Source organism: Alternaria alternata, assembly GCF_001642055.1.
Source record: "Alternaria alternata strain SRC1lrK2f unplaced genomic scaffold CC77scaffold_14, whole genome shotgun sequence".
NCBI classification, from domain to species: domain Eukaryota; kingdom Fungi; phylum Ascomycota; class Dothideomycetes; order Pleosporales; family Pleosporaceae; genus Alternaria; species Alternaria alternata.
In genome coordinates, this window is record NW_017306203.1 from 848,228 (window position 1) to 869,317 (window position 21,090).

Sequence of the window (21,090 nt, forward strand, 5' to 3'; positions counted from 1 at the left end):
TTAGATTTCGGGGTATATGTGGTGAGGACGCGTACGCTGGCGATGAAAGAGTTGGTCGACGCGTTCGCGTATAGTGGTCGCGGGCGCGTTTGGGGTGTAGGGGTACCCTTGTCTAGTGTCCCCCATTGCTTCCTCATTTGGGTCACCCTCCCTCGTCATATCGCGTCAACTTCCAAGCAAACATTCTCCACCTTGCTCAAACCTCAGGGCATGAACCCCGACAACAAGAACTATTCCGCGACTGATGGCGGAGGAGGAGGACACTGTGTCCGGGGAAGGGTGGATATCGGATGACAGCAGCTTCTATGGTGAGTACTTGATATATTCCGTACTGGGACATGTCACAGCCGCACCTGACTAATGATTGGACCAAGGTGATGAAGCTGAGCAACAACATCAACTAAGGCTATGCGAAAACTTCAAGCACGAACCTTTCTGGCATGCACATCAGAAGGATCTTAATGTGATCACGATGGCAGCCAGAGCACCAATACCACTATCTGATAAGGCGACTTCAGGTACAGAGACTGCAGTGAAAGACACCAGCTTCAACATGTCGGGTGTCGACCGCAAAGCTATGGAGCAGGAGCGACTTGCGCGATCAGGCAAACGGAAGCGAGAGCTCTCACCCATACCGTCACACGAACTGTTCAATCCTCTAGAAGGTCAGGAGGATGCATGGCAACTGGGCGAGCCTGTCGATGACTTCGTCAGACGCCTTCCTCCATATAATACAGCCATCACTACATTCCCTTGGATCTGGGCCGCTAATCCACATCGCAATCCTCGCGACAAGTCACCTTCGCCTCGTGTTGAAGACTTCACATCGCGTGGCATGGACTTACTTGAGCAGTCGCTTCAGACTCGCCGCGATATCCAGAAGGAAGGGGCCAGAGGACCGAGGGGTATGACTAAACAGCTCAGTCAAGAGAGTAAGGCTCTACAGGGACGGATTTCAAGCCTCGCAAACGAGACAAACGTTCTTTCCGGAAAGGTATAATCAGCTGGACAATCCGTGCAACCGCCCACCCGTATGACTGACCCAGACTAGTGGATGTTATTCCCGAAATCAGTAGACGTTACACGGGTTTGGAAGCAAGTCGTTGCAAACGTGATTGACAATCGACTTGGTTGTACTTGTAAGGTCGCTACCGACGATGGCAAAGAGGAGCGACTGAGTGAGTTCCATTTGTAATCTGCAGTGCACAGGTACTGACTCAGAAATACCAGTCTGTGTATACACAAAGGACTTCCAGGACGCTGACGACGTATTGCGAGTACTCCATGAACTTGAGAACATGGGTCTCCTGAACGGCGGCAGAACCATCTATTACAAACCAGATGCATACACTTATCTGAATCTTGTCCGCGATACAGCCGTAGAATATGGCTTACAAGCGAGTCTTTACAACTCTCGGTCTTTGTTGGCGGCTGACAAGGTGCCGAAGTCAGCATCGCTGGCCCAGAAGAAGCAGTCGACCCTGAGCGGTTTTCTTTAAGTGGGCATTGACGGCTATAGTGCTACTTGGGGACGAGATCAACAGCCATAACCAACCAAGGGATTTTTCAGGAAGATACAAGTTTTACGTACTCACTCTAAGGTGTGTTAATTGCAGCACAATATCCAGTAATAAATCTCATCACGCTGTTCTCCCCCGTAGCATCGTCACCGCGATTGGTGGCGGCTACGTCCTCTGATCGGTCTCAAAAAGGCTGTTCACAGACAAACAAGTACGCGTCAGGCATGCGGTTATACCTGTCGACGCTGATCTCCGAGCCGCTCCCGGAAGCAACAGCGCATTTGATATGCCAACGAGACTGCAACTAAGACCGTTGCGTACCATGCTGAGCAATATACCCTTCAACCACTCGAAGCAAACGTAAGCAAAATTCATCTCCGGTGTTGCAGCGCAGCTGCATGGTCTTTACCGCTACACTGAATAGCCCGTAGGCGCATGCAGCCAATGTAGAGGCATTTCGGCGCATCGTGTCTGCAAAGTCTACTGGCCGCCAGAGCCAGTTGAGAGTAGTTGTCGTTCTGCGACGTACGTGGTGTTGGCGCGCTACTGAAAATTCCAGAAACCGTGAGGCGTCGAGTTTCCGTTACTCGATAGTTACCTTGAGGACAGGGCTTCGACCGCCGTAGTTCGCCGCTTGCGGTGGACGACTTCTACCGACGATCACAACATGTCAGAATATCGGAACACTCCGAAACCACATTTTGGCCATCTCTTCACTTTTCTACATATTCGCGTCTTTCGAGATTCCGATACGGTGTCTGAGTATGTTCATCCTTCTATAAAAGAGGTAGGCGGGACAACGGATGCAAAAAAGACCCGGGCGCATTCGGGTTCTCGGCTGATTATATGGCCATCGGCCAGCCCCGAGAATTGTAAGGGCGTCCATATTGGACTAGCCTGGCTGGTGTCAGTTCCGGCATATTGTGTTTCCCTTACTCGATTTCAATCGAGTAATGGGAAGATCGTGTTGGGAGGTACGCTGGCTGACATACGTTTAGCTTCTCCGGACAGAACCGGGCCTTACTCCGATATCCTCAGAACTCGCACCTCTTGTCCACCAACGAGCATCACGACATCAACAGTCCTTCTTACCTAACCTTCAGAATGGAATCTCCAGGGAAGCAGTGAATAATATATGGTAGACGTTCGAGATCCCAGAGGTATGACGCTCAGCCGTTGGCCCTGCGCTAGTTCGGGGGCTCTAATCGCGCGATCTACTGTGCGCCTATCGCATGCAGCTAAATCCTTGCAGCTGCTTATCAGTAACATATGCACGGTCCCCCAACACCATCTAAGACGTGCAGCAACACGGTGAGGAAGTTTGCCGATTTCAACATTTGACCAGGTTCTCAAGATAATTTTTCATAAGCATATATGGCTGAGCAAAGCAGTTTTTATTACGTGCGGTTTGCACAGCAGAGATAGTGTGTTACCGATCATGAGAGTAGAACGCAGCACCATGGCCAACAGACTCGTATCTACACTAGATCGACCAACGGGAGACAGGGTCGAGATGCATGGCTAAGGCGGCCACGATAGCCTACCTCCACACTAGTTACTCGATAGAATCGAGCAACGTGTATTTCAGGGTTCGCCGATGCTCCACAGTCCCCTGACGCCATGTTAGCCAGTCCCAGATTCTGGCTACAATGCTCCGAGAGTATCTTTGGCCTGGCCCCTACCAACGGGTAGATAAGAGGCTGTACCCCAGGTTTTGGCGTTTTTGGTAATCAGTCACCCAAAGAATTTCTTCCGTTACACGTCTTCAGTGTTTGAAATTACCACTTCCCTTATTCTCTACGAGAGCCGAACCACATTCCTCTTTGACAGCTGTTAGGCGCAACACCAAACGTGCCTTATCAACGCTTATCTGCAGCTCACCCGGAAACGCCCACGCCCTCTTCCCCGCGTTTGCCGAGTTCGGGGCTTGTTACTGTATATAGCTCTTGCTGTTAGCACGGACTTGAGCACTTGAGCACTGCTTTACCTGGTCTTTTACGTCCTTCTCGTCTTCTCGCAGTCAAAAACATATACAACTTGTCATCATGGCTCCACACGCAACCACACCTCCACCTGTTTCCCATGAGCAACCCGTTCAAGCTATCACAGTTCTTGCTTCCTCGAGAGCAGTCGTTGCTGGTCGGTTGACTGAGGCTACCATCGTTGTATCAAACCATACAGGGAAGATCACATCCATCTTCCATTCAGTACTTCCCGCTACAGACTTCCCCGAAGGCACATCGTATACAGACTACTCGCCAAATATCCTACTACCCGGTCTTGTTGATGCTCATGTCCACCTCAACGAGCCTGGTCGAACGGAGTGGGAAGGCTTCTGGACTGGTACCCGTGCTGCAGCATTCGGTGGTGTCACAACTGTCATTGACATGCCTCTGAACGCTATCCCTCCTACGACGACCGTTGAGAACCTCAAGATCAAATGCGAGGCATCACAAGGGAAATGCTGGGTCGATGTTGGCTTCTATGGTGGTGTCATCCCTGGTAACTCAGGTGATCTGAAAGCTCTAGTCAAAGAGGGTGTTCGTGGCTTCAAGGGCTTCTTGTGCGACAGTGGCGTAAGTACATATACCTCAACATTCCAAAAGCACGTGACACTAACACATGTCTAGGTCGAAGAGTTCCCTGCTGTTTCATCAGTAGACATCGAAAAGGCCCTCCTCGAACTCAAAGACTCAGCAACAACACTAATGTTCCACGCCGAAATGATCCCACCCATCTCCGACTCTGTAGGCGACGACATCCAACGTTCCAACCCCCCTCTCGCCCCTAAAGGCCCTCTAACCTCCTACGACACATTCCTCCAATCGCGTCCCCCATCCTTCGAGACCTGCGCCGTAGCCGAAATTCTCTCATTAGCACATCTCGCCCCCGAGCTCCAACTCCACATCGTCCATCTCTCCGCCATAGAAGCTATCCCCATGCTACGCAAAGCACGTGCCGACGGCATAAAAATCACAGCAGAGACTTGTTTCCACTACCTTGCCCTTGCGGCAGAAGGCATTCAAGAAGGCGACACACGACACAAGTGCTGCCCGCCCATCCGTTCCCAATCGAACCAAGACGGTCTATGGGAGGAACTTCTCCAAGACACAGCTGATGGCGTCATTCAAACAGTCGTCTCAGACCACTCTCCTTGCACCCCAGAGATCAAACTCCTCCCCTCGCATCTCGCGCCAAAGAAGCCGTCTCCTCGCAAAGAGGGTCACGCGAAAGACTGTGATTCGTGCGAGAGCAGCGAGGGCGAGATGGAAGGACCGGAAGAGAAGGGTGACTTCTTCGGCGCCTGGGGCGGCATCTCGAGTGTGGGGCTCGGCCTACCTATTTTATGGACCGAAGGCACAAAGCGCAACCCTGACTTCAGTGTTGAGGAGATTGTTCGCTGGTGCTGCAAAAACACGGCGAAGCAAGTTGGCCTTGAGAAGAGCAAGGGTGATATTGGTGTCGGCTTTGATGCTGATATCGTTGTTTTTGACGATGAAGCCGAGTTCTTGGTCGAGCCAAACACCATGCTGTTCCGTAACAAAGTCTCACCATACGAGAACAAGACGCTTAAGGGTGTTGTAAGGGAGACTTGGCTACGTGGTCAGCGTGTCTTCACGAGGGCAGAAGGATTCCAAGAGAAATCTGGTCCGCAGGGCAAGTTGCTGCTTGAACCCAGGAAAATGGGCGTTTAGGCTAAGAAGGATGGCTGAAGGGTGATCCGTTCGATTTCTCGTTGTCGTTATGGGAAGCATGGTGCATACATATACATGGGACACTGCATAGAGCACGTAGTGCTTGATATCTCTTTTCTCTTTACTGCATAGACGGCGTTTTACTATTGGGGGTATGCTACGACAAATCCTTCATGATTCCACATATTTTCAATTCGAAACAAGCTGAATGAAGACGACTGCAATTCTTTCCTGTGAACTCCATGTCACACAACACCAGCTAAGCTAGCAACAAGCGGTGTACCCTGAAATGTCCCACGTCCCGACAAGCACGAATATACTGTGAATGACAGCCCACTTCCCATGCATAGAATAACACAAATCCTCCATATCTTGCATATGTATGTCTTGAAATGAGACCAAGCCACCCGAAAAGATGATTTACAAATACTTCTTGGGAGCACCACCACGCCTCTTCTTGTACACAATATAAGCACCCACAATCATGATTTGAACAGCGACCGCAATGAAAAGGAATGTAGTCATGCTGGGTCCACTCTTTGTGACAACTGTGATATTGCGTTAGCTTAATCCCTCTTTCGAATCGTACGAGCCCAGAGTTCTTTACTTACCGTCACCCATCATGCCGGGTAAGCTCTGCATGACATTGCCGTGGTTCCTGTCCAGCGCGAGATGGATCTGGCTCATGAAATCCTTGAAGTCCTTGTTCTCCAAGTCTCGCAATATCTGCATGGTTGTTCGCTCGACCTTTTCTACGTTGCGAATCGTGGCAGCGCCGCGGTCGTCGATGGGTACGATGCGGTGCATGAGCTCGTTCCAGCGCTCGTCGTTCTGCTTTTGGATTCTCTCGACCGTCTCAGCGATTTCGAAGACGCGGTTGTTGATGATCTGGATACGGTTGTGGAGGTCGGCAAATTGGTCTTGCTGCGAGCGGATGTTGCCTGCCAGGACGTCTTCGAGCATCTTTGGGATGTCGTTCTGCGAAGTGGAGGAGCCGTAGTTTTGTTGTGCTTGGTTCTGCTTGTGTGTCTGCTGCTCGTGACCTTGCTGGACGGCACGATCCTGCTGCTGCTGGTGGTTCTGCTGGGAGTTGATATAGTCCTTCTTCCTCAAGTTGGGCTCTTCGCGCGCGTATGAGTTGGTAGTAGACACGATAAACTTGTGAACTTCGAAAGAGTCGGGGTTCTCGGCGGAGGAGGCGCTTACACCGAAGTAGTAGCCTTCAGGGAGCGCAACCTAGAAAGACAGTCAGTGACGCATATCTTGGAGAACGGAGGATAGAAGCATACCTTATCGGTCTTGAAGCATGTCTGCCCGTCTACAATGACCTCGAGGAAGCCCTCTGCGTGATGCAGTTTGATGGGTGTAAGTTCTCCACGGTTCCTGTATGCGTAGTCACATTTACCAAAGGCCAGCGTGTCTGGATCAGGGTGAGACCTAATGTCCTTGGTTCCATCATTCAAGAAACCGCGGACAGAGCCTCCGTGCCCTTCGTACTGGTCTACGAGCAGTACTAGACCATCGAACTTGGGCGCAGTGAACACGCTCGCTGGCGTCTCATGCGCTTGTGAGTCCCTCACATACCACATCTGGAGATTACCACCTCCACGTTCCATACCAGTCGCTCTAAAGTCCAACTCAGCTGTCCAATCGCCCTTGTGGTGTAGCGGGTCCTGAGCCCATATTGAACCGCGCTTGCCTCCTGGGTAAGGAGGTGTAAGGATAACTCTGTCGGAGAGTACCTGCGGCACATAGTCGTCTGCGCCCTGAATGACAAAGTGAGGGACGGAGCGAAGATCGGGCGATATGTAAACACCCGCTTTCTGGCCAAAGCTTAGGTTGTCTATGACATACTGGGCGTATGCTGGGGAGAGAGCGAGGGTGGACCAGGCAATGGTTCGCAGCGATTGCGATGTGATGTGCATGTTGGTGGGGCGCGACGCGCTGCTCGTGTCGACAATGAGGTTCGAGTCTGGTAGCGATTGATGGTTCGACTATGTGCAGAAGTAGTCTTGTGTCTACCTGAAGTCCTGTTAGGGGTTGCCAAGTTAGGTCCATGATATCGATCGAACGCACCTCCTGCTTGACCACTAGTTCACCTGCGTCGCAATGCTCCACGCGACAAGCGTAATACAATTAGTCGAGATAGAAAGAAACAACCGGGTATCACGAAACGATGACAATGCACAAGAAGAGAAGAACTACCACCAGATGGGCAGGTACGCAACTTAATTAGAGATGGAGGAGCTTATGGACAGCTGTGCTTAAGACGGGACTACCTATGACATTGATTGGGTGGTCTATGCGCGGGCATACTGTGACAACTGTAAGAGCCACCGTCTAACATGAGACGTCAAGCCCACGAAGATAGTCGACCTGTGGATACAGAGACGGTGAAATGTTTCAAGCGACGCACAAAGAACTGAGAATAGAGCCGTAAAAGGGTCTACTGTGCGAGAAACAGCAATGCGGAGGTTTGGCTTGGCGGTTGCTTTGCGTCGGGGATTGTGATTCGCCGGCTACCATTTTCTCCATCGTCGTCTACCTCATCACCGAGCTCTCATCCGCCATCGTCGCCGCCTAGACGTCTCACGCACCCCACGCCAGCCCCTCACCTTCACCGCCAACATGTCTGCACCGGATCCAAAGGAAGCCTGGTCGCGCATTCAGAATGAACTCACACGACGAAGCGCTCGATTCGGCGGCGCGGGCGGCGGCGGACCACCGAAGGGTGTCTTTGGAGGAATCGGAGGGCTGATACTCATCGGTGGTGGAATATGGATGGCCAACAACGCCCTGTTCAACGGTAAGCCTTGCTTTGTCGAGGCCTCTTACCAGGCTCTTCCGACTTTCCATAAGCCCGAATGGTACTAACTCACCACAGTCGATGGTGGCCACCGAGCAATCAAGTATACCCGAGTAGGCGGCGTTCAGAAGGAAATCTACAGCGAAGGAACCCACTTCCGAATTCCATGGTTCGAGACCCCCATCACCTACGACGTGCGCGCCAAACCACGAAACGTCGCTTCCCTTACTGGCACCAAGGACTTGCAGATGGTCAACATAACCTGTCGTGTACTCTCAAGACCGCGGGTAGAGTCTCTACCGCAGATCTACAGGACACTGGGTACCGACTACGATGAGCGCGTTCTGCCATCCATCGTCAACGAGGTCCTCAAGAGCGTGGTGGCGCAATTCAATGCTAGTCAACTCATCACACAGCGTGAGAACGTCAGTAGGTTGGTACGAGACAACCTGGTCCGGAGAGCAGCGAGGTTCAACATCATGTTGGACGACGTTTCCCTGACAGTAAGCCCTCACCTATACACCCTTCTTACCCCGCATCTTCTGACCATGCTTAGCACCTCGCCTTCTCTCCCGAGTTCACCGCCGCCGTAGAAGCCAAGCAAGTCGCACAGCAAGAGGCCCAGCGTGCCGCTTTCGTCGTTGACAAGGCCCGTCAAGAGAAGCAAGCTACCGTGGTTCGCGCTCAGGGTGAGGCCCGCTCCGCCGAGCTGATTGGTGACGCCATCAAGAAGAGCAGGAGTTATGTCGACCTTAGGGAGTTTGAGAACGCAAGGAACATCGCACAGATCCTGCAACAGAGCAGCAATAAGGTCTACCTTGACAGCAAGGGTCTTGGTCTGGACATCAGCCAAACCTCGGCGGACAAGGAGCAGAGGGCGAACAGGAAGTAAGAGGATGTGGCGGGGAGTGTCTCCAAAGAATACTTTTCCAAAACCAACATCGTGTATAAATATATTTGGGAAAAGCGAGGTGCAAGCGTGCAAGTGTGTAGCTTTCCACTCATGACGAATAACAACAAAGTACTCCAAACTCAAACCATGATACATTTTGAACAACTCGTCAGGCCTTCTGAGCGCAAAGTACCAAGGATGGATACGGTTAGTCATGTGTGCGATCTTAGTACAATAGCAAGAGATGACAAGACGTGTTCAAGGTGATGATATTAATGCGCAAATACTATGTAGGGGTATCTCTATTCTTCGTCTTCCTGTACGGTCTTCCTCTTTTTTTCCACGGGTTCTTCTTCTTCCCCTTCGTCAGCAGATTTTGTCGCGTCCACACTATCCCCACCTTCAACCTCATCGATCGCCCTTTTCCTTTTCTCAGTCCGCGTAACCTCCTCGCCGGCCGACTTCTCAGTAACAAACAGCGTACTGGCCGTCTCCTTCACACTGCTAATCTGCTCGCTCACTTCCGCCTCCACCTCATCTTCTTCCTCATCGATCAGCCCCAGATCAACTGTATTCTTATCTGGATCCTCGAGCGCAAGCTGAATCTTTTCCAGTCCCATATCGTCACCCTCGAGCGTCTCACTGATCTCCGGATCTATCCACCCCTCCGTATAACTGCCTCCAAAATCAATGATCCAAAGCTCGTCGTGAGCATCCACCATGAAGTTATCCGCTTTCGCATCACCCCATATAATGTCGTTGTCGTGAAGTAGGGATATGTACTCTGCGCTCTTCTTGCTCCAAACGCGCCGCTTCTCCTCATCTACTGAAGACTTGAGCAGCTTTGTCAATGGCGTCGGTGTCTCGATGTTCTCTAGCAAGAGGCCCATGACCTCTGTCTTGCTGTTGCCCAGAGCGACGAAGCCGCGCAGGCGGGGAAACTTGATGTCGAGATTCAATTTCTCCATTTTCCGCAGGATCTGTATTTCGCGCTTCACAGAGTCGGGTTGGTCGGATACCACGGGCTTGAAAAAATATGTTTCGCTACTCTCGTTGTGCAGAACTTGACCTGGATGGGCGGGTGGAGGCATGCTAACTTCGGATTGGACGGTTAGGTCGTTTGCATTGTGCCAGGGAAGTTTGTAGTCTTGCATATATTTTGGGACCTTCATGCGGGGTACGAGGTCTTCGATTTTGGCTTCTAGATCGGTTGTTGTTTCTAGGAGTGTTGGGGAGAGCTCTCCCTTTGCGATCTTCAAGGTGTAGAAGTAGGTTGGGCCGTGGTACCATTCGTAGAGTGTTGATTCTTCTGGCTCGCGGTTCGGTGGCGCGGAGGTTTGCGTGATGTCGGAGAAGGAGGCGAGGATCCAGTTTCGCAGTTCGACGCCTGCACTGGCGGAGTCTTGGTCGGCGTCTTCTCCTGCTTCTTCGATGTTTTCTGGTGTGTATTCACCATCATCTGGTACATACTCGTCGTCGGCCGAGACGTCCACCCCGCTGTCCTTTCCCTCGGAGCCTTCTCGGTCTTTACTCTTGTTATTCTTCTTGTGATGGACTTTCGCTTCTCGCTCTTCAGCTAGCTCCTCCTCGCGCTCCTCGGCTTCGCGGAGTGCAGAGACCAATTCGAGATACTTGTAGTAGAGAGGCTTCTCACTGGATTTCTGGAGCGTTTTGGGATCAACAGTGACGTGGAAGCGGACATCGTTGATGAGAGCAGTTAAAGCGCAGCTATCGTCCTCGTCGTAGGAAAAGTGTAGAGTGTAGGCTTTGTTGGCAGTAGTGGTTTGAGCCATTGCTTCAAGTAAATGAGATTGTAAGTAACAGACGTATCGCAAGAATGGGTAGAGATGGTCTATAATGCGAACGTCGGGAGACTACATCTATACCTTCCATGCAACAGCCCACGCCTACAATTCTACCCATGCGCCGACATCATCGCTATTGCAGATCGCCGACCAAATCGCAAAGTAAATGCCATGCCACACTCTAGGGGACTTCATCTGGCCCATGCATCTACATCATAGATGTCGTCCTGATCTGCAGGTACGATCGAGATAGTGGAGCAATAGCATCGTCAGCAAGAGTGCTAAGTGGCTGGAAGGCACGGAAAGGTCGATAGATCTGATTTGAATTGAGTTAAGGGTATCGATCTGAAACTGTATGAAATTGACAAGGTTGGGGTGAAAGGGATCGGGACTGGCGCGTCGCGAACGCATCCACGCGCGATGTCGTGACGTCAAAGAAAGTGCTGGGACGACTTAGCGCTTCACGTTTCTGCGACGACCATCCCCCGTACGACGCCCGGTGGGCACAGTTTGCTTTTGGCCAGGCCGCTCGTTGACACGCCAATCACATGCAAGTACCAAGTTTGAATGATGACATTTCACCATGATGTGTTTTGAATTGAGAAGACGTCCAACATTGTCTCATTGCTACAGAGGCGCTCATCTATCGTGGTGGCGCATCGCTAGCAGACATGCTGCACTCATTCTGACGTTAAACGTCGTGAGATAACCTAACCGTATACGCCTTTTTGAAAAAACAATCCTGCCTGCGAAAGGAGCGTGATCCCACGTCTTGCGGCCCCTACAATGAACAAAAGAACAGAAGCGAAACATCGTCCTCTCGTAAGAATAATCTCAGATCCTGTCCAAGCCCGCTCAAAATGCGAAAATCGAAAGCAATGCGTTGAAACATCTTCCAGAGATCTTGCGAACGCCAAGTCATTATACGTTCGTAATCCATAACAGTTATCATACAGTCTCGCAGTCGAGTCGTGACGTCGGGTAAGAAGATTTACACAGTGAAGTCCAAGAGGTCGTACGAGGAAGAGTCCAGTGAAGTGAAGTCACCCATTGCCTTCATCTCAAGATCGAACTGAGAGTACGAGCTGTCGGGCATCGTGTCAAACAGCTCATCAAGAGCGTCCTTGGACTCGATTGGCGATGTTGGTGGTGTTGTAAACTGATTTGACTGGATCGATGACCGCGATGGAGAGGAAGACACTTTCAAAGGGCTGGACTGGACTGGCTCACTGGAACCGTTGGCAGACCCGGAAGAAGCAGGCCGTACGTCAGCGGGCGACATGGGGGGTGTGTGCGAGTGTTGAGAAAGCTGTTGGAGGATGTTCATGGACGCGGTGTCACTTGGGTAGGTAGCAGATGCAAAGCTCGATTGTGCATCTTCAGCGAAAGGGCTTGATGAGGTCTCGAAGCTGGAGTATGTGTTAGCGTTGTGTGAGACGGAACATGACTGAGAGACTGACCTGAAGGGATCCACTGAAGCATTCATGGAGTCGTAGCTTTGCGAATCGGAGAGAAGCTGAGCTGGCTCATATCCCTCAATCGGTGATGAGGATCGAGCCTCTGAGTATGGCGAGCCAGCCGAAGACGGTGGTGCGGATACTATCGCACGTCTCGTTCTGCTGGCCTTCTCGACGCGCTGCTCCATGTCTGGGCGGTTCTTCTTCGGGCGGCCACGCTTGGCTTGTCGTCGGACTGCATCAGGGAATCCACCGACACACATGCCACGCTGACGGTGACGTGTGAGGGCATCTTGTCGAGCAAAGCCTGCGCCGCAGGGGCACTTGTAAGGCTTGTTGCCTGAGTGGATCTTTGCGTGGCGCTTCAGGTCATGCTGTCGGACAAAGCACTTGCCGCATCCATTGCACTTGTACTGACGATCGCCAAGATGAGTTTGAACATGGGATCGGATGTTCTCACGACGTCCGAAGACTTTGCTGCAACCTTCGTAAAGGCAGGTCCACTTGCCGGTTGTGGCATCTTGCTCGCTGATGTAGCGCGCGACTTCTTCTGGTGCAATACCAGTGTACTCATAGCTTGCGTCAACCTCAAGATCATTGAAGATCTGGGGCTGCGAGAATGAGTCCATCATGGGTAGACCGCTGATTGACATTGAAGTTTGCGATGTAGGCAGCATAGACTGTGTCTGCGAGAACATCATCTCTTGGTGCTCTTCGATGTTCTCCAAGAAGGATTGTACGTCCCTCTGTCGTGGTGAAGATACTGGCGATGGTGACAAAGCATCGGATGTGTAGTAGGATGACGACTCGTAGCCCATATCGGCGTCCGGGTTGTCAAAGTCGAAAGTCATGGCTCTTGAGGTTGGCTCAAGGTTGATGTCACCCATAGCAGTGAAGCTTGGGTGCTGAGGAGTTGCGCTAAAAGCCTCATGACTGGGTAGCTGCGCAGGCTTTTGTGGTGTCGCAGTGGGTGTTGGGAGGATGTTAATGAAGACTTGTCCACATGAGCCATACACTGACTGTATGTGCTCGTGAAGTTCTTTCAGTTGCTGTTCAGTAGGGGGTTTAGAAGAGGAGGAAGGAGGCTGCTGGGGAGACTGCGCGCGGAGTGTCCTTCGTGGAGTCCGCGGTGTGATGGGAGAGATCTGTACTGGGGATGCCAAAAAGGATTCCTGGGGGCCCGGCTGGGGCTGTCTGTGCGAATGCGCTACTTGCATAGATTGCTGTGGTATTTGTCCTAGATTGTTAGTATTACTTACCGTACTGTCCTCCTGCTGGAAGGATGGTGTGTCGAATGGTCCTGGTTGGTGTGTGTATTCCTGGTTTGTGGCTTGTCGGGCGGCATGGATGGATTCTAGGCTGAGGCCGCGTAGATCCAAGCTCATACCGCTTCGGTTTGGTCGTCGTCGGTGTAGGTTAGCAGGTGGTGCTCGTACTGTGGGTGCGTCAAAAACAGTGGGTGTCGACAGTTGTCGGCGGTGCTGAATTCGTTGGCGCTGGATGCCGGCTGGCATGTTGTTGGACAGCATTTCGTATGCAGGTCGAGTCCGGAGTTGGTTCTCGGGAGGATGGGGAATAGTCCTATGGGTTCCGAAACTGATGTGGTGTTAGCATTCAATGTCATGTGATGGTTCGACTGCGCTGAGCTAAGATGGAAGTCTCGAGTAACTTACCTCACGCAAAGCAAGCGGCGCTCCGCCGGGCGGTTGGTATCCTTATGAAATCCTCAGTACAGATGCAGTCTCCCAGTAGCCTGCTTCAAGTAAGTATGTGGCCGAGGCCTGTGCTAGTGTATATGAGTGGTGGTGGAGATGTGTTTAGTTGCAGTCGCTAAAGCAGCAGTGGATGTTTGAGATGAACAAAGAGATGTGGATGCGAGGGATGAATAGTGCTGGTGAAGTGGAGGATAAATGCGGAGGAGGAGATGACGATGTATAATACCTTACCGGGACGGGTAAACATAGAGCTCTATCTGGCGTTGCCGCCGCAACGACATGGTTACCCGAAGCCGCCCACGCTTGATGCTGCGGCTAGGCCTAGCCGGAGCTAGCGCATCGACGCAGAGCACGGGCCGCTTAGTAACGCGAGGCCCCGCCCACACGCATTTTTGCTACTTCACGATTTCGACTCCGTTTCCTCCCCACCCTTTGCATCTACGTGAGGAAAGCATCTCAGAAGAGAGGCTCAGCGTTCAAGATGCAGATCTTCGTCAAGACCCGTAAGTAGTGCTCGCCAACATCACAGCCTATGCGCCGCCATCGTCGCATCCGTCGCCTCCCAATTTGCCATCGCCATCGCAATCATCGCACACGACATAGCAGCTAACAAATTCGCAGTCACGGGCAAGACCATCACTCTCGAGGTCGAGAGCTCCGATACCATTGACAATGTCAAGTCCAAGATCCAGGGTACGTAGCCCGACTTCGCTCCAGCAGTCTCGCCTCTAATACCCAGCAGACAAGGAGGGCATTCCCCCGGACCAGCAGCGTCTGATCTTCGCCGGAAAGCAGCTCGAGGATGGCCGCACTCTTTCGGACTACAACATCCAGAAGGAGTCCACCCTCCACTTGGTCCTCCGCCTTCGTGGTGGTATGGCCAAGAAGCGCAAGAAGAAGGTGTACACCACCCCCAAGAAGATCAAGCACAAGCGCAAGAAGACCAAGCTAGCTGTCCTCAAGTACTACAAGGTTGACGGCGATGGCAAGATCGAGCGTCTTCGCCGCGAGTGCCCCCAGCCCGAGTGCGGTGCTGGTGTCTTCATGGCCGCCATGCACAACCGCCAGTACTGCGGAAAGTGCCACCTGACCTACGTCTTCGACGAGGCCAAATAAGCGCATCGCCACCGGGGCACGCGACACGATCGATAACGAGTTACGGCATCAAGGCATATATGGGAGGAGCTGAATAGGTTTCACCACAATGTCGGACATCTAGAATCAATCAAACTTGTCATGGACTTCACACCTCGGTTACCGACCCCAAATCGTGAATGAAATGCTCAGTGCGTGTGGTGCGAGCGTCATACCAGTGATCTCCCGTGTATGCGTAGATCTTCATCTCGCGTAACTAATGTATATGCAGAGCGTCCGTGTTTCGAATACCGATACCATGGTCGCCTTGTCTTCGTGCTTCAACCTGATGAACGTTATCGCCGTAGACTTGGTTCATACATTGGACTATCATGGTCTCATTACAGCTGCAAAGCACTAGCGACTACCTAATTATGGTCATATGGAAATCAACAACCTACCGCTTAGTAAGAAGCGCAGTTTAGATCGAGAATGTAGCAAAGGATAAGAGTAGCGTGGCTGCAATCAGTGGTTACTACCAGCTAACAGACGTGCACATTACTACAACTGCGCCCAACATCCCAATCATCAGGATTGAAAATGACTCTCCCGTCATCTTCACAGCTCCTCCCAGTGCAGCGTTACCACCTTGTCCTGCAATCTCTCCCTGTCCATTCTGGTTGTTGCCGTTTCCTCCTCTCCCACTCGATCCATCATCTGGTCCATTTCCTCCAACTTGGCCACCGTCACTCCTTGCGCTTGTTTCGAGCGGAATATCCTGCATAGGCTGCCCCGGTGGATTGTTGACGCTGTTAACCTGCGTCTGAAAGTCCTCCAACGGATTCTCGATCATCGCGCAGGGCATTCGGCCTCCGTTTGCGCTGAGTGGACCGGGAGCAGGTTTCGTGGTCAACTGCGAGGCACCTGGAAAGCGCTGAATGCTGTTCGTAACACTGATAGGAAGGTTGAAGATAGTGTATCGTTCCACACCATTTAATCGGTAATTCTGGTGTATGCTGATGTTGTAATCTCCCCTCGCAGTTGAACCCTCATCCTCATTGTTATCCCCGACTAAACACTCCGGCCATTCGAAGTTGATGTGTTTGACTGTTTGGCCACTTTCCTGATCTAGTATGTCTGCGAAAGGTGGGGTGGACGTTGTCAGGTTCGATATCGTAAAGTTTTTCTGCGTAACCGTCGATGTAAGGAAGAGCGTGAAATTGAAGACTTGTGTGAGCGAATCGGCGATGTTGCGTGGCGGTACGGGGAGTTTGCCGTCGCCTGAGACGTCGAGCGCGATGTGAAGAAAGTCGCCGCCCATAGGCGTGAAGGGCTGGGGCTTATCTTTTTGTCAGTGGGAGTATCGCGCATCCTTCAACGCCTGACGTACCGCAAGTATGATTCCTAACCCTGGCGTAAATATTCTTCCATTCACGATAGTGAACGCGCTGGTATCGGGTCCGTTGTTCTGACCATTACGATTATTGTTGCCATTCTGTCGTCTCTCGAGTGGATCATGATCCGGCGACCACGTTCCCAGCATCTGTGCATTGATGACATTGTGCATTAGACATGACGAAAAGAGAGATAGTAACGGAGAAAAAGTTGAGAAAATCATTGCTCAACAACAATGCATGCTGACCAGCAGTAACGACAGAAAGAAAGAAGCGTAAAGGATGGCCTGAAGCGGGAAATGTCGTTAGCAGTAAATCAAGGAAGCGCAATCACAGCGACGATTCGCAGCCCGCGATAGCCGGTACAGGTATCGCGTGCCCAGAGGCCTTGCATGATGCTTGGTAGAGGGCGAGAGCTGGCTTTCATGCAATATTGGACGAAATGAGCCTTGTGAGGCTTGAGTATCACGTTCCGAGACGCGTGGTGTCTGAGACGTGATGGTTCGGCTGTGGTTCAGCCGGCAGGGGCAACTATTCGCTTAGTCAGTTCTGCTGCAACGCTTTGGTCGCGTTGTCACAACGCGTCGACGCAAATGCACTATTCGCTTCTATAAACTCAGATGCTCATCGGTTTCTGGACATGGAGCTTTCATCTGTAACGTCCCCGATGTTTTTCCAGCGTCTCTGGTCTCGAGGGAGTACAGCGTCTACCTCAGCCGCTTATCAAGCCTCATAGGTAGCCGACCGTACTACGAGGGTGCAGATAAGGAAAAGAGAAAGGAGAAGACTGAACTCATGGATAACAGCGAATTCTTCGTACGCGTTCCCGATCCCTTGACATGCATGGCTGTCTGATGCTGAGTGCGTAGCCGAGAGCCGACCACGACATTGTTCGAGTACCTCCAGAAGCGTATTGCCGAAAACACAAAGCTAACTGTAGTCGAAATACGCGCTAATGCCGGAAAAGATAGGCAATTTGAGTGAAGGAAACGCCCTCGTTCCACCATCGACCTCGACCCAAGAGTAATGCAGGATATCATCGACGATATCTGGCTTTTTCTTTCACAAAGACTCCCAGACTTGGTACAAAACTAGCAGTCGACCTTATCGCTATAGTCATCTTTTCGCCAGTCCACCCGGTTTTAAGGAATCGTCACTCTTAGCCGGCATTGCTTCCCATATAAATGTGCCCTTCTATCTGATAAATCTACAAGGTACAGCTGACAACGACCTAAGTGCAGCTTTTAGCAGGGCCCCTTTCCGGAGCTGCATTGGCATTGAGGACGTTGACTGCATCGGTATTGGTGTTAGCGATCGCAGTGCACAGAAATCAAAACTACAGCCTGTACTAAAGGAATCATCAGAATGTGCTACGTTTACAAATGCTGCGCAAGTGTCTGCATTAGGGGCTCTGATGACGAAATTAATGAAGAAGCAAGCTACTGCAAATTATAAGGTTCTGGATCAAGTCGAAGCTATTGAATTGCCTACTCTTGATTGTTTGAGTGAGGGTGACGAAGTCGAGGCCAATAAAGACGAGAAGAACACTGGTTCTCCAAAGAGGCGTGTGACGCTTTCGGATCTACATAATGTTATTGACGGTATAAGTGCCACAGAAGGTGAAACGACCACCATGAGGATAAATCATCCTGAGAAGCTAGATTCAGCGTGGTGAGCGCACGTTCGAAATCTCGTACGCAAGCAAAGCCAGCTCCATCATGACCCTCAAGCGCCTCTTCGACAACGACGGTTGCGAACGATACACGTCAGACGCCATCGCTCGTTTCGCTCAAGCTTTCCAGGCTTAATATCCTAGCAAGCCCCGTATCACTACTGTTGAACTCGCCAAATTTTGCGGCCAATACCGTGGGAGGCCGGATATTGCTGTTAAGGAGTTCGCCGACTGGTTACAGCGAAGCACAGATAAGTTCTCTTGTCCTGCTGACTATACCCGCTTGATCCTCGTAAATAACTGCACTACGGACCGTTGTTACAGAAGACTGCTTTGTTGGGCTCACTTCATATCCACTCGGATCTGGCATAACTGTTGAGACGACGGTTGCCACGCTCAAAGCGAGAAACATTGTGCTGGCTTTGACCTTGCAGCTCCAGCACTAGGCTTGCCATCGACACAAAATATGTCACTGGGCTCTGATTTGGTCCCAGAGTTCATAGATGCTGGCTTTGGTAATGATATTGAGCCTTTGCTCAGGTACCACATATCAACTGTTGAGGCTTCACCGACCCCATCGACAGCATCTCTCTAGGATGAAACGTACCATATCCAGGCTAGCCTCGTTCGCTCAATCACCTTGGTCATGTCCACAGAGCCAGGTAAGTTAGCCCTAGCGTCGCCTCACCCCAATGCTGAAGACTTCATTGTACTTGAACAGGAGCACAACGATTCTGGCTTCGAAGATTTTGGCGTTGACGGCTCCGATACAGACAAATTTGACACGGCTGAAGAATAGTCTGACCCACCTAGCCCCTCAGACATGACAAGTAAGCTAAAAAGTTCAAAGCGTTTGTGCAAGACATCACGGTGCTTGAAGTCGGGTCAATTCCATACTAGGAAGGTGGAATATCATAGTAACCGGTCTCCGACAGGATCAAGAGCTTGTAGGCAACACTTGGACCTTGGCATACACAAAACCCAGCCAGGAGAGGTACTGATCACGAAACAGGTGCATATTCATTAGTCCATTCATAATTCATAAGTGAAACAAAGTAAAATCTATTGGTATCAAAGAAATTCGTAGCAACCGTGTGGCAAAGTGTACACACGGTCTTGTGATTATTGCCATGGCTGGTTGTTATATCTCCCATACTGGTGGTCTGACGACACAGAAGAAGTACTAGTCCCCTGGGTATCATGAGGTGCCGAATGGGCCAGAATCTCTTCTTTGCTCCCTGCCACGCTAATCTTGTCCTCGCTGTCCTCGCGCGCATGGCTCTGGACCGTGAATTCTGTTGTTTTTATAACGCTCGATGGGAACGCCTCATTGTTTGCTTTTCCCCTGCTAACGTGCACCTCCCATTGCTCTTGATGATCTGTGGCGGTGGCTAGAACGGAGCGTTGATGGCTCGTTCCCTTCTTTGTTCCCTTCATCGTGCCTAGTGCCACGCCTTGGGATTGAATGGCGCCGTTACTATATGAGCTGGCACACCCACTCCTGGCGTTCCTGGTCAACTGGACGAGGCGGTTGAGAATGCTGAATTCCAGTTTGAGCTTGATGCTGTATACGAGTGGCTTCCACGAGGTCTGGATCTCAAACATATCTGCAAACTCGAGGCCCAGGATGCTGAAGTCAAGGAGGATGACAAGGAAGTTGACGAACATGAGATGGTGAAGTAGGCTTTTCGTGCCAAAGTTGCCGATTGTACGTTCCATGCGGAGGAGTTTTGTGGTTTCGAAAACGTATAGGCCGGAGATGATGAGTTCCTGGGCGATGAAGACACTGAGCTGGATCTTTTCGTAGATCGCATAAGGCTTGACGAATGGGTCCGGGTTGCTCGAGTTGGCGCCGTAGACCAGAACAATGATGGGTATGTGAAGCCACACAGCGTTGGTTATAATCATGATCAGAACGGCTCTGAGTTTCTTCCTGTTATGCATCACGATGTGTAATCGCGAGTAAAGCACAACCGATTGTCCAGTAATCATGGCGCACCATCCTATGAGGATGAATGTGGCGTAAATGTTCTTTTCCGGGATCTCTGCCAGGTGCATGAGCGTGTATCCGGTGGCGTTGAAGACGATACCCCATGTTGAGATGGTAAAGCTCCAAAAGTAGAGCCCGCTCCGTCTCTTGAACAAGGTAAAAATGTAGACATTAAGTTCGAGAAAGTTGTAAAGTGCTATGCTGAGAAACACCGCCGCAATGGTCTTCGATACGACGACGTTGACGGCCATTGCAGGGCAGGTGGGTGTTCGAAGGGAGGGAAAAGCAGTGTTAACGAAGCAAAGAGTGGAGTTCAAAGCGGATCTGGGGATCACCTCCACAACACTTGTTCAGCCAGGCTCGGTGTAACCGGGGTTCCGCCATGGATGTGGATGGGTAGTCTGAACCTTCCCATGTTCCCTCCCCCCCATATCAGCCGTATCGTATCTGAGCCGCATCTGCAGGGGCACCAAGGACATACCGATCCTGGTACGTGCGGACAGAGCCAGGAAATCCCTCACAAGATCAGTCTGTTTCGCTCGGGGACAGCGGAAGACATCTCATGAGACCCTCCTTTTCTTGGCGACACATCATGTTCGCCTATGTGAATACCCCTATTGGTGGGCGTGAATGCCATGCCAGCCACACTAGCTTGAATCGCAATCGAACATCGGTCCGTTCCAGCTAATCCCCAACTCACATCGAGGTTGCGATTCGCTCCTGTATCATTATCTGCTTGCCGTGGCCGCCATGTCCCAGTCCAGTTCTTATTTCCCTGAGAAAAAAACCTTGGCTTTAGAAATCAAGCATCGTATGATCTGGGCTGTATTTCCTGGACATTATCGCCATGGATAACCAGCAAGTGAGTACAACAGGCCCTTCTCGCATTTGGATATTGCGTACTTTACATGAGGCCCGAGTGATTTCGATAACATGGTCGATGCCGCTCTAGACCACACAAGGAGGATGGGGAGTTTTCCGGATCGACCAAGAATGAGGCACATGGCTGGAGGCTTCATGCGCTTCTCCAACCCGCACCCGCAAAACGATACTCGGTTCCCGGTGTCACC

The 21,090-nt window shown here is 51.3% G+C and overlaps 9 protein-coding genes across 9 annotated transcripts; 4 read left to right on the plus strand and 5 right to left on the minus strand.

Annotated features, from left to right (window-relative positions):
- Positions 1 to 244: 244 nt before the first annotated feature.
- On the plus strand, positions 245 to 1,499 carry CC77DRAFT_939031 (DUF1917-domain-containing protein; the record flags this gene model as incomplete). The annotated part of the gene is made up of 4 exons (XM_018534655.1): positions 245 to 308; positions 375 to 994; positions 1,052 to 1,178; positions 1,231 to 1,499. 4 exons carry the CDS (start codon positions 245 to 247, stop codon positions 1,497 to 1,499), a joined length of 1,080 nt encoding a protein of 359 aa, XP_018384525.1.
- A 2,066-nt stretch (positions 1,500 to 3,565) lies between these two features.
- CC77DRAFT_1032491 (allantoinase, mitochondrial precursor) lies at positions 3,566 to 5,215 on the plus strand (the record flags this gene model as incomplete). The annotated part of the gene is made up of 2 exons (XM_018526740.1): positions 3,566 to 4,096; positions 4,151 to 5,215. 2 exons carry the CDS (start codon positions 3,566 to 3,568, stop codon positions 5,213 to 5,215), a joined length of 1,596 nt encoding a protein of 531 aa, XP_018384526.1.
- A 420-nt stretch (positions 5,216 to 5,635) lies between these two features.
- Positions 5,636 to 7,140, minus strand: CC77DRAFT_1063023 (concanavalin A-like lectin/glucanase; the record flags this gene model as incomplete). The annotated part of the gene is made up of 3 exons (XM_018528591.1): positions 5,636 to 5,763; positions 5,827 to 6,451; positions 6,505 to 7,140. The coding sequence occupies 3 exons, from the start codon at positions 7,138 to 7,140 to the stop codon at positions 5,636 to 5,638; spliced, it is 1,389 nt and encodes a 462-aa protein (XP_018384527.1).
- A 659-nt stretch (positions 7,141 to 7,799) lies between these two features.
- Positions 7,800 to 9,000, plus strand: CC77DRAFT_1051521 (hypothetical protein). Its single transcript, XM_018527673.1, has 3 exons — positions 7,800 to 8,021; positions 8,100 to 8,524; positions 8,578 to 9,000. Exons 1-3 carry the CDS (start codon positions 7,844 to 7,846, stop codon positions 8,911 to 8,913), a joined length of 939 nt encoding a protein of 312 aa, XP_018384528.1. The 5' UTR covers positions 7,800 to 7,843; the 3' UTR covers positions 8,914 to 9,000.
- A 166-nt stretch (positions 9,001 to 9,166) lies between these two features.
- On the minus strand, positions 9,167 to 11,136 carry CC77DRAFT_185767 (hypothetical protein). The gene has a single exon (XM_018530522.1). The coding sequence runs from the start codon at positions 10,704 to 10,706 to the stop codon at positions 9,216 to 9,218; it is 1,491 nt and encodes a 496-aa protein (XP_018384529.1). The 5' UTR covers positions 10,707 to 11,136; the 3' UTR covers positions 9,167 to 9,215.
- Positions 11,137 to 11,709: 573 nt separating this feature from the next.
- CC77DRAFT_1063026 (BTE binding protein 4) lies at positions 11,710 to 13,689 on the minus strand (the record flags this gene model as incomplete). Its single annotated transcript, XM_018528592.1, has 2 exons — positions 11,710 to 12,127; positions 12,179 to 13,689. The coding sequence occupies 2 exons, from the start codon at positions 13,687 to 13,689 to the stop codon at positions 11,710 to 11,712; spliced, it is 1,929 nt and encodes a 642-aa protein (XP_018384530.1).
- A 613-nt stretch (positions 13,690 to 14,302) lies between these two features.
- CC77DRAFT_1021938 (ubiquitin-40S ribosomal protein S31 fusion protein) lies at positions 14,303 to 15,429 on the plus strand. The gene is made up of 3 exons (XM_018525362.1): positions 14,303 to 14,393; positions 14,512 to 14,583; positions 14,633 to 15,429. Exons 1-3 carry the CDS (start codon positions 14,372 to 14,374, stop codon positions 15,004 to 15,006), a joined length of 468 nt encoding a protein of 155 aa, XP_018384531.1. The 5' UTR covers positions 14,303 to 14,371; the 3' UTR covers positions 15,007 to 15,429.
- Positions 15,430 to 15,499: 70 nt separating this feature from the next.
- Positions 15,500 to 16,507, minus strand: CC77DRAFT_1041782 (hypothetical protein; the record flags this gene model as incomplete). Its single annotated transcript, XM_018527244.1, has 2 exons — positions 15,500 to 16,303; positions 16,355 to 16,507. 2 exons carry the CDS (start codon positions 16,505 to 16,507, stop codon positions 15,500 to 15,502), a joined length of 957 nt encoding a protein of 318 aa, XP_018384532.1.
- Positions 16,508 to 19,030: 2,523 nt separating this feature from the next.
- CC77DRAFT_185988 (hypothetical protein) lies at positions 19,031 to 20,710 on the minus strand. Its single transcript, XM_018530523.1, has one exon. The coding sequence runs from the start codon at positions 20,269 to 20,271 to the stop codon at positions 19,153 to 19,155; it is 1,119 nt and encodes a 372-aa protein (XP_018384533.1). The 5' UTR covers positions 20,272 to 20,710; the 3' UTR covers positions 19,031 to 19,152.
- Positions 20,711 to 21,090: the final 380 nt, after the last annotated feature.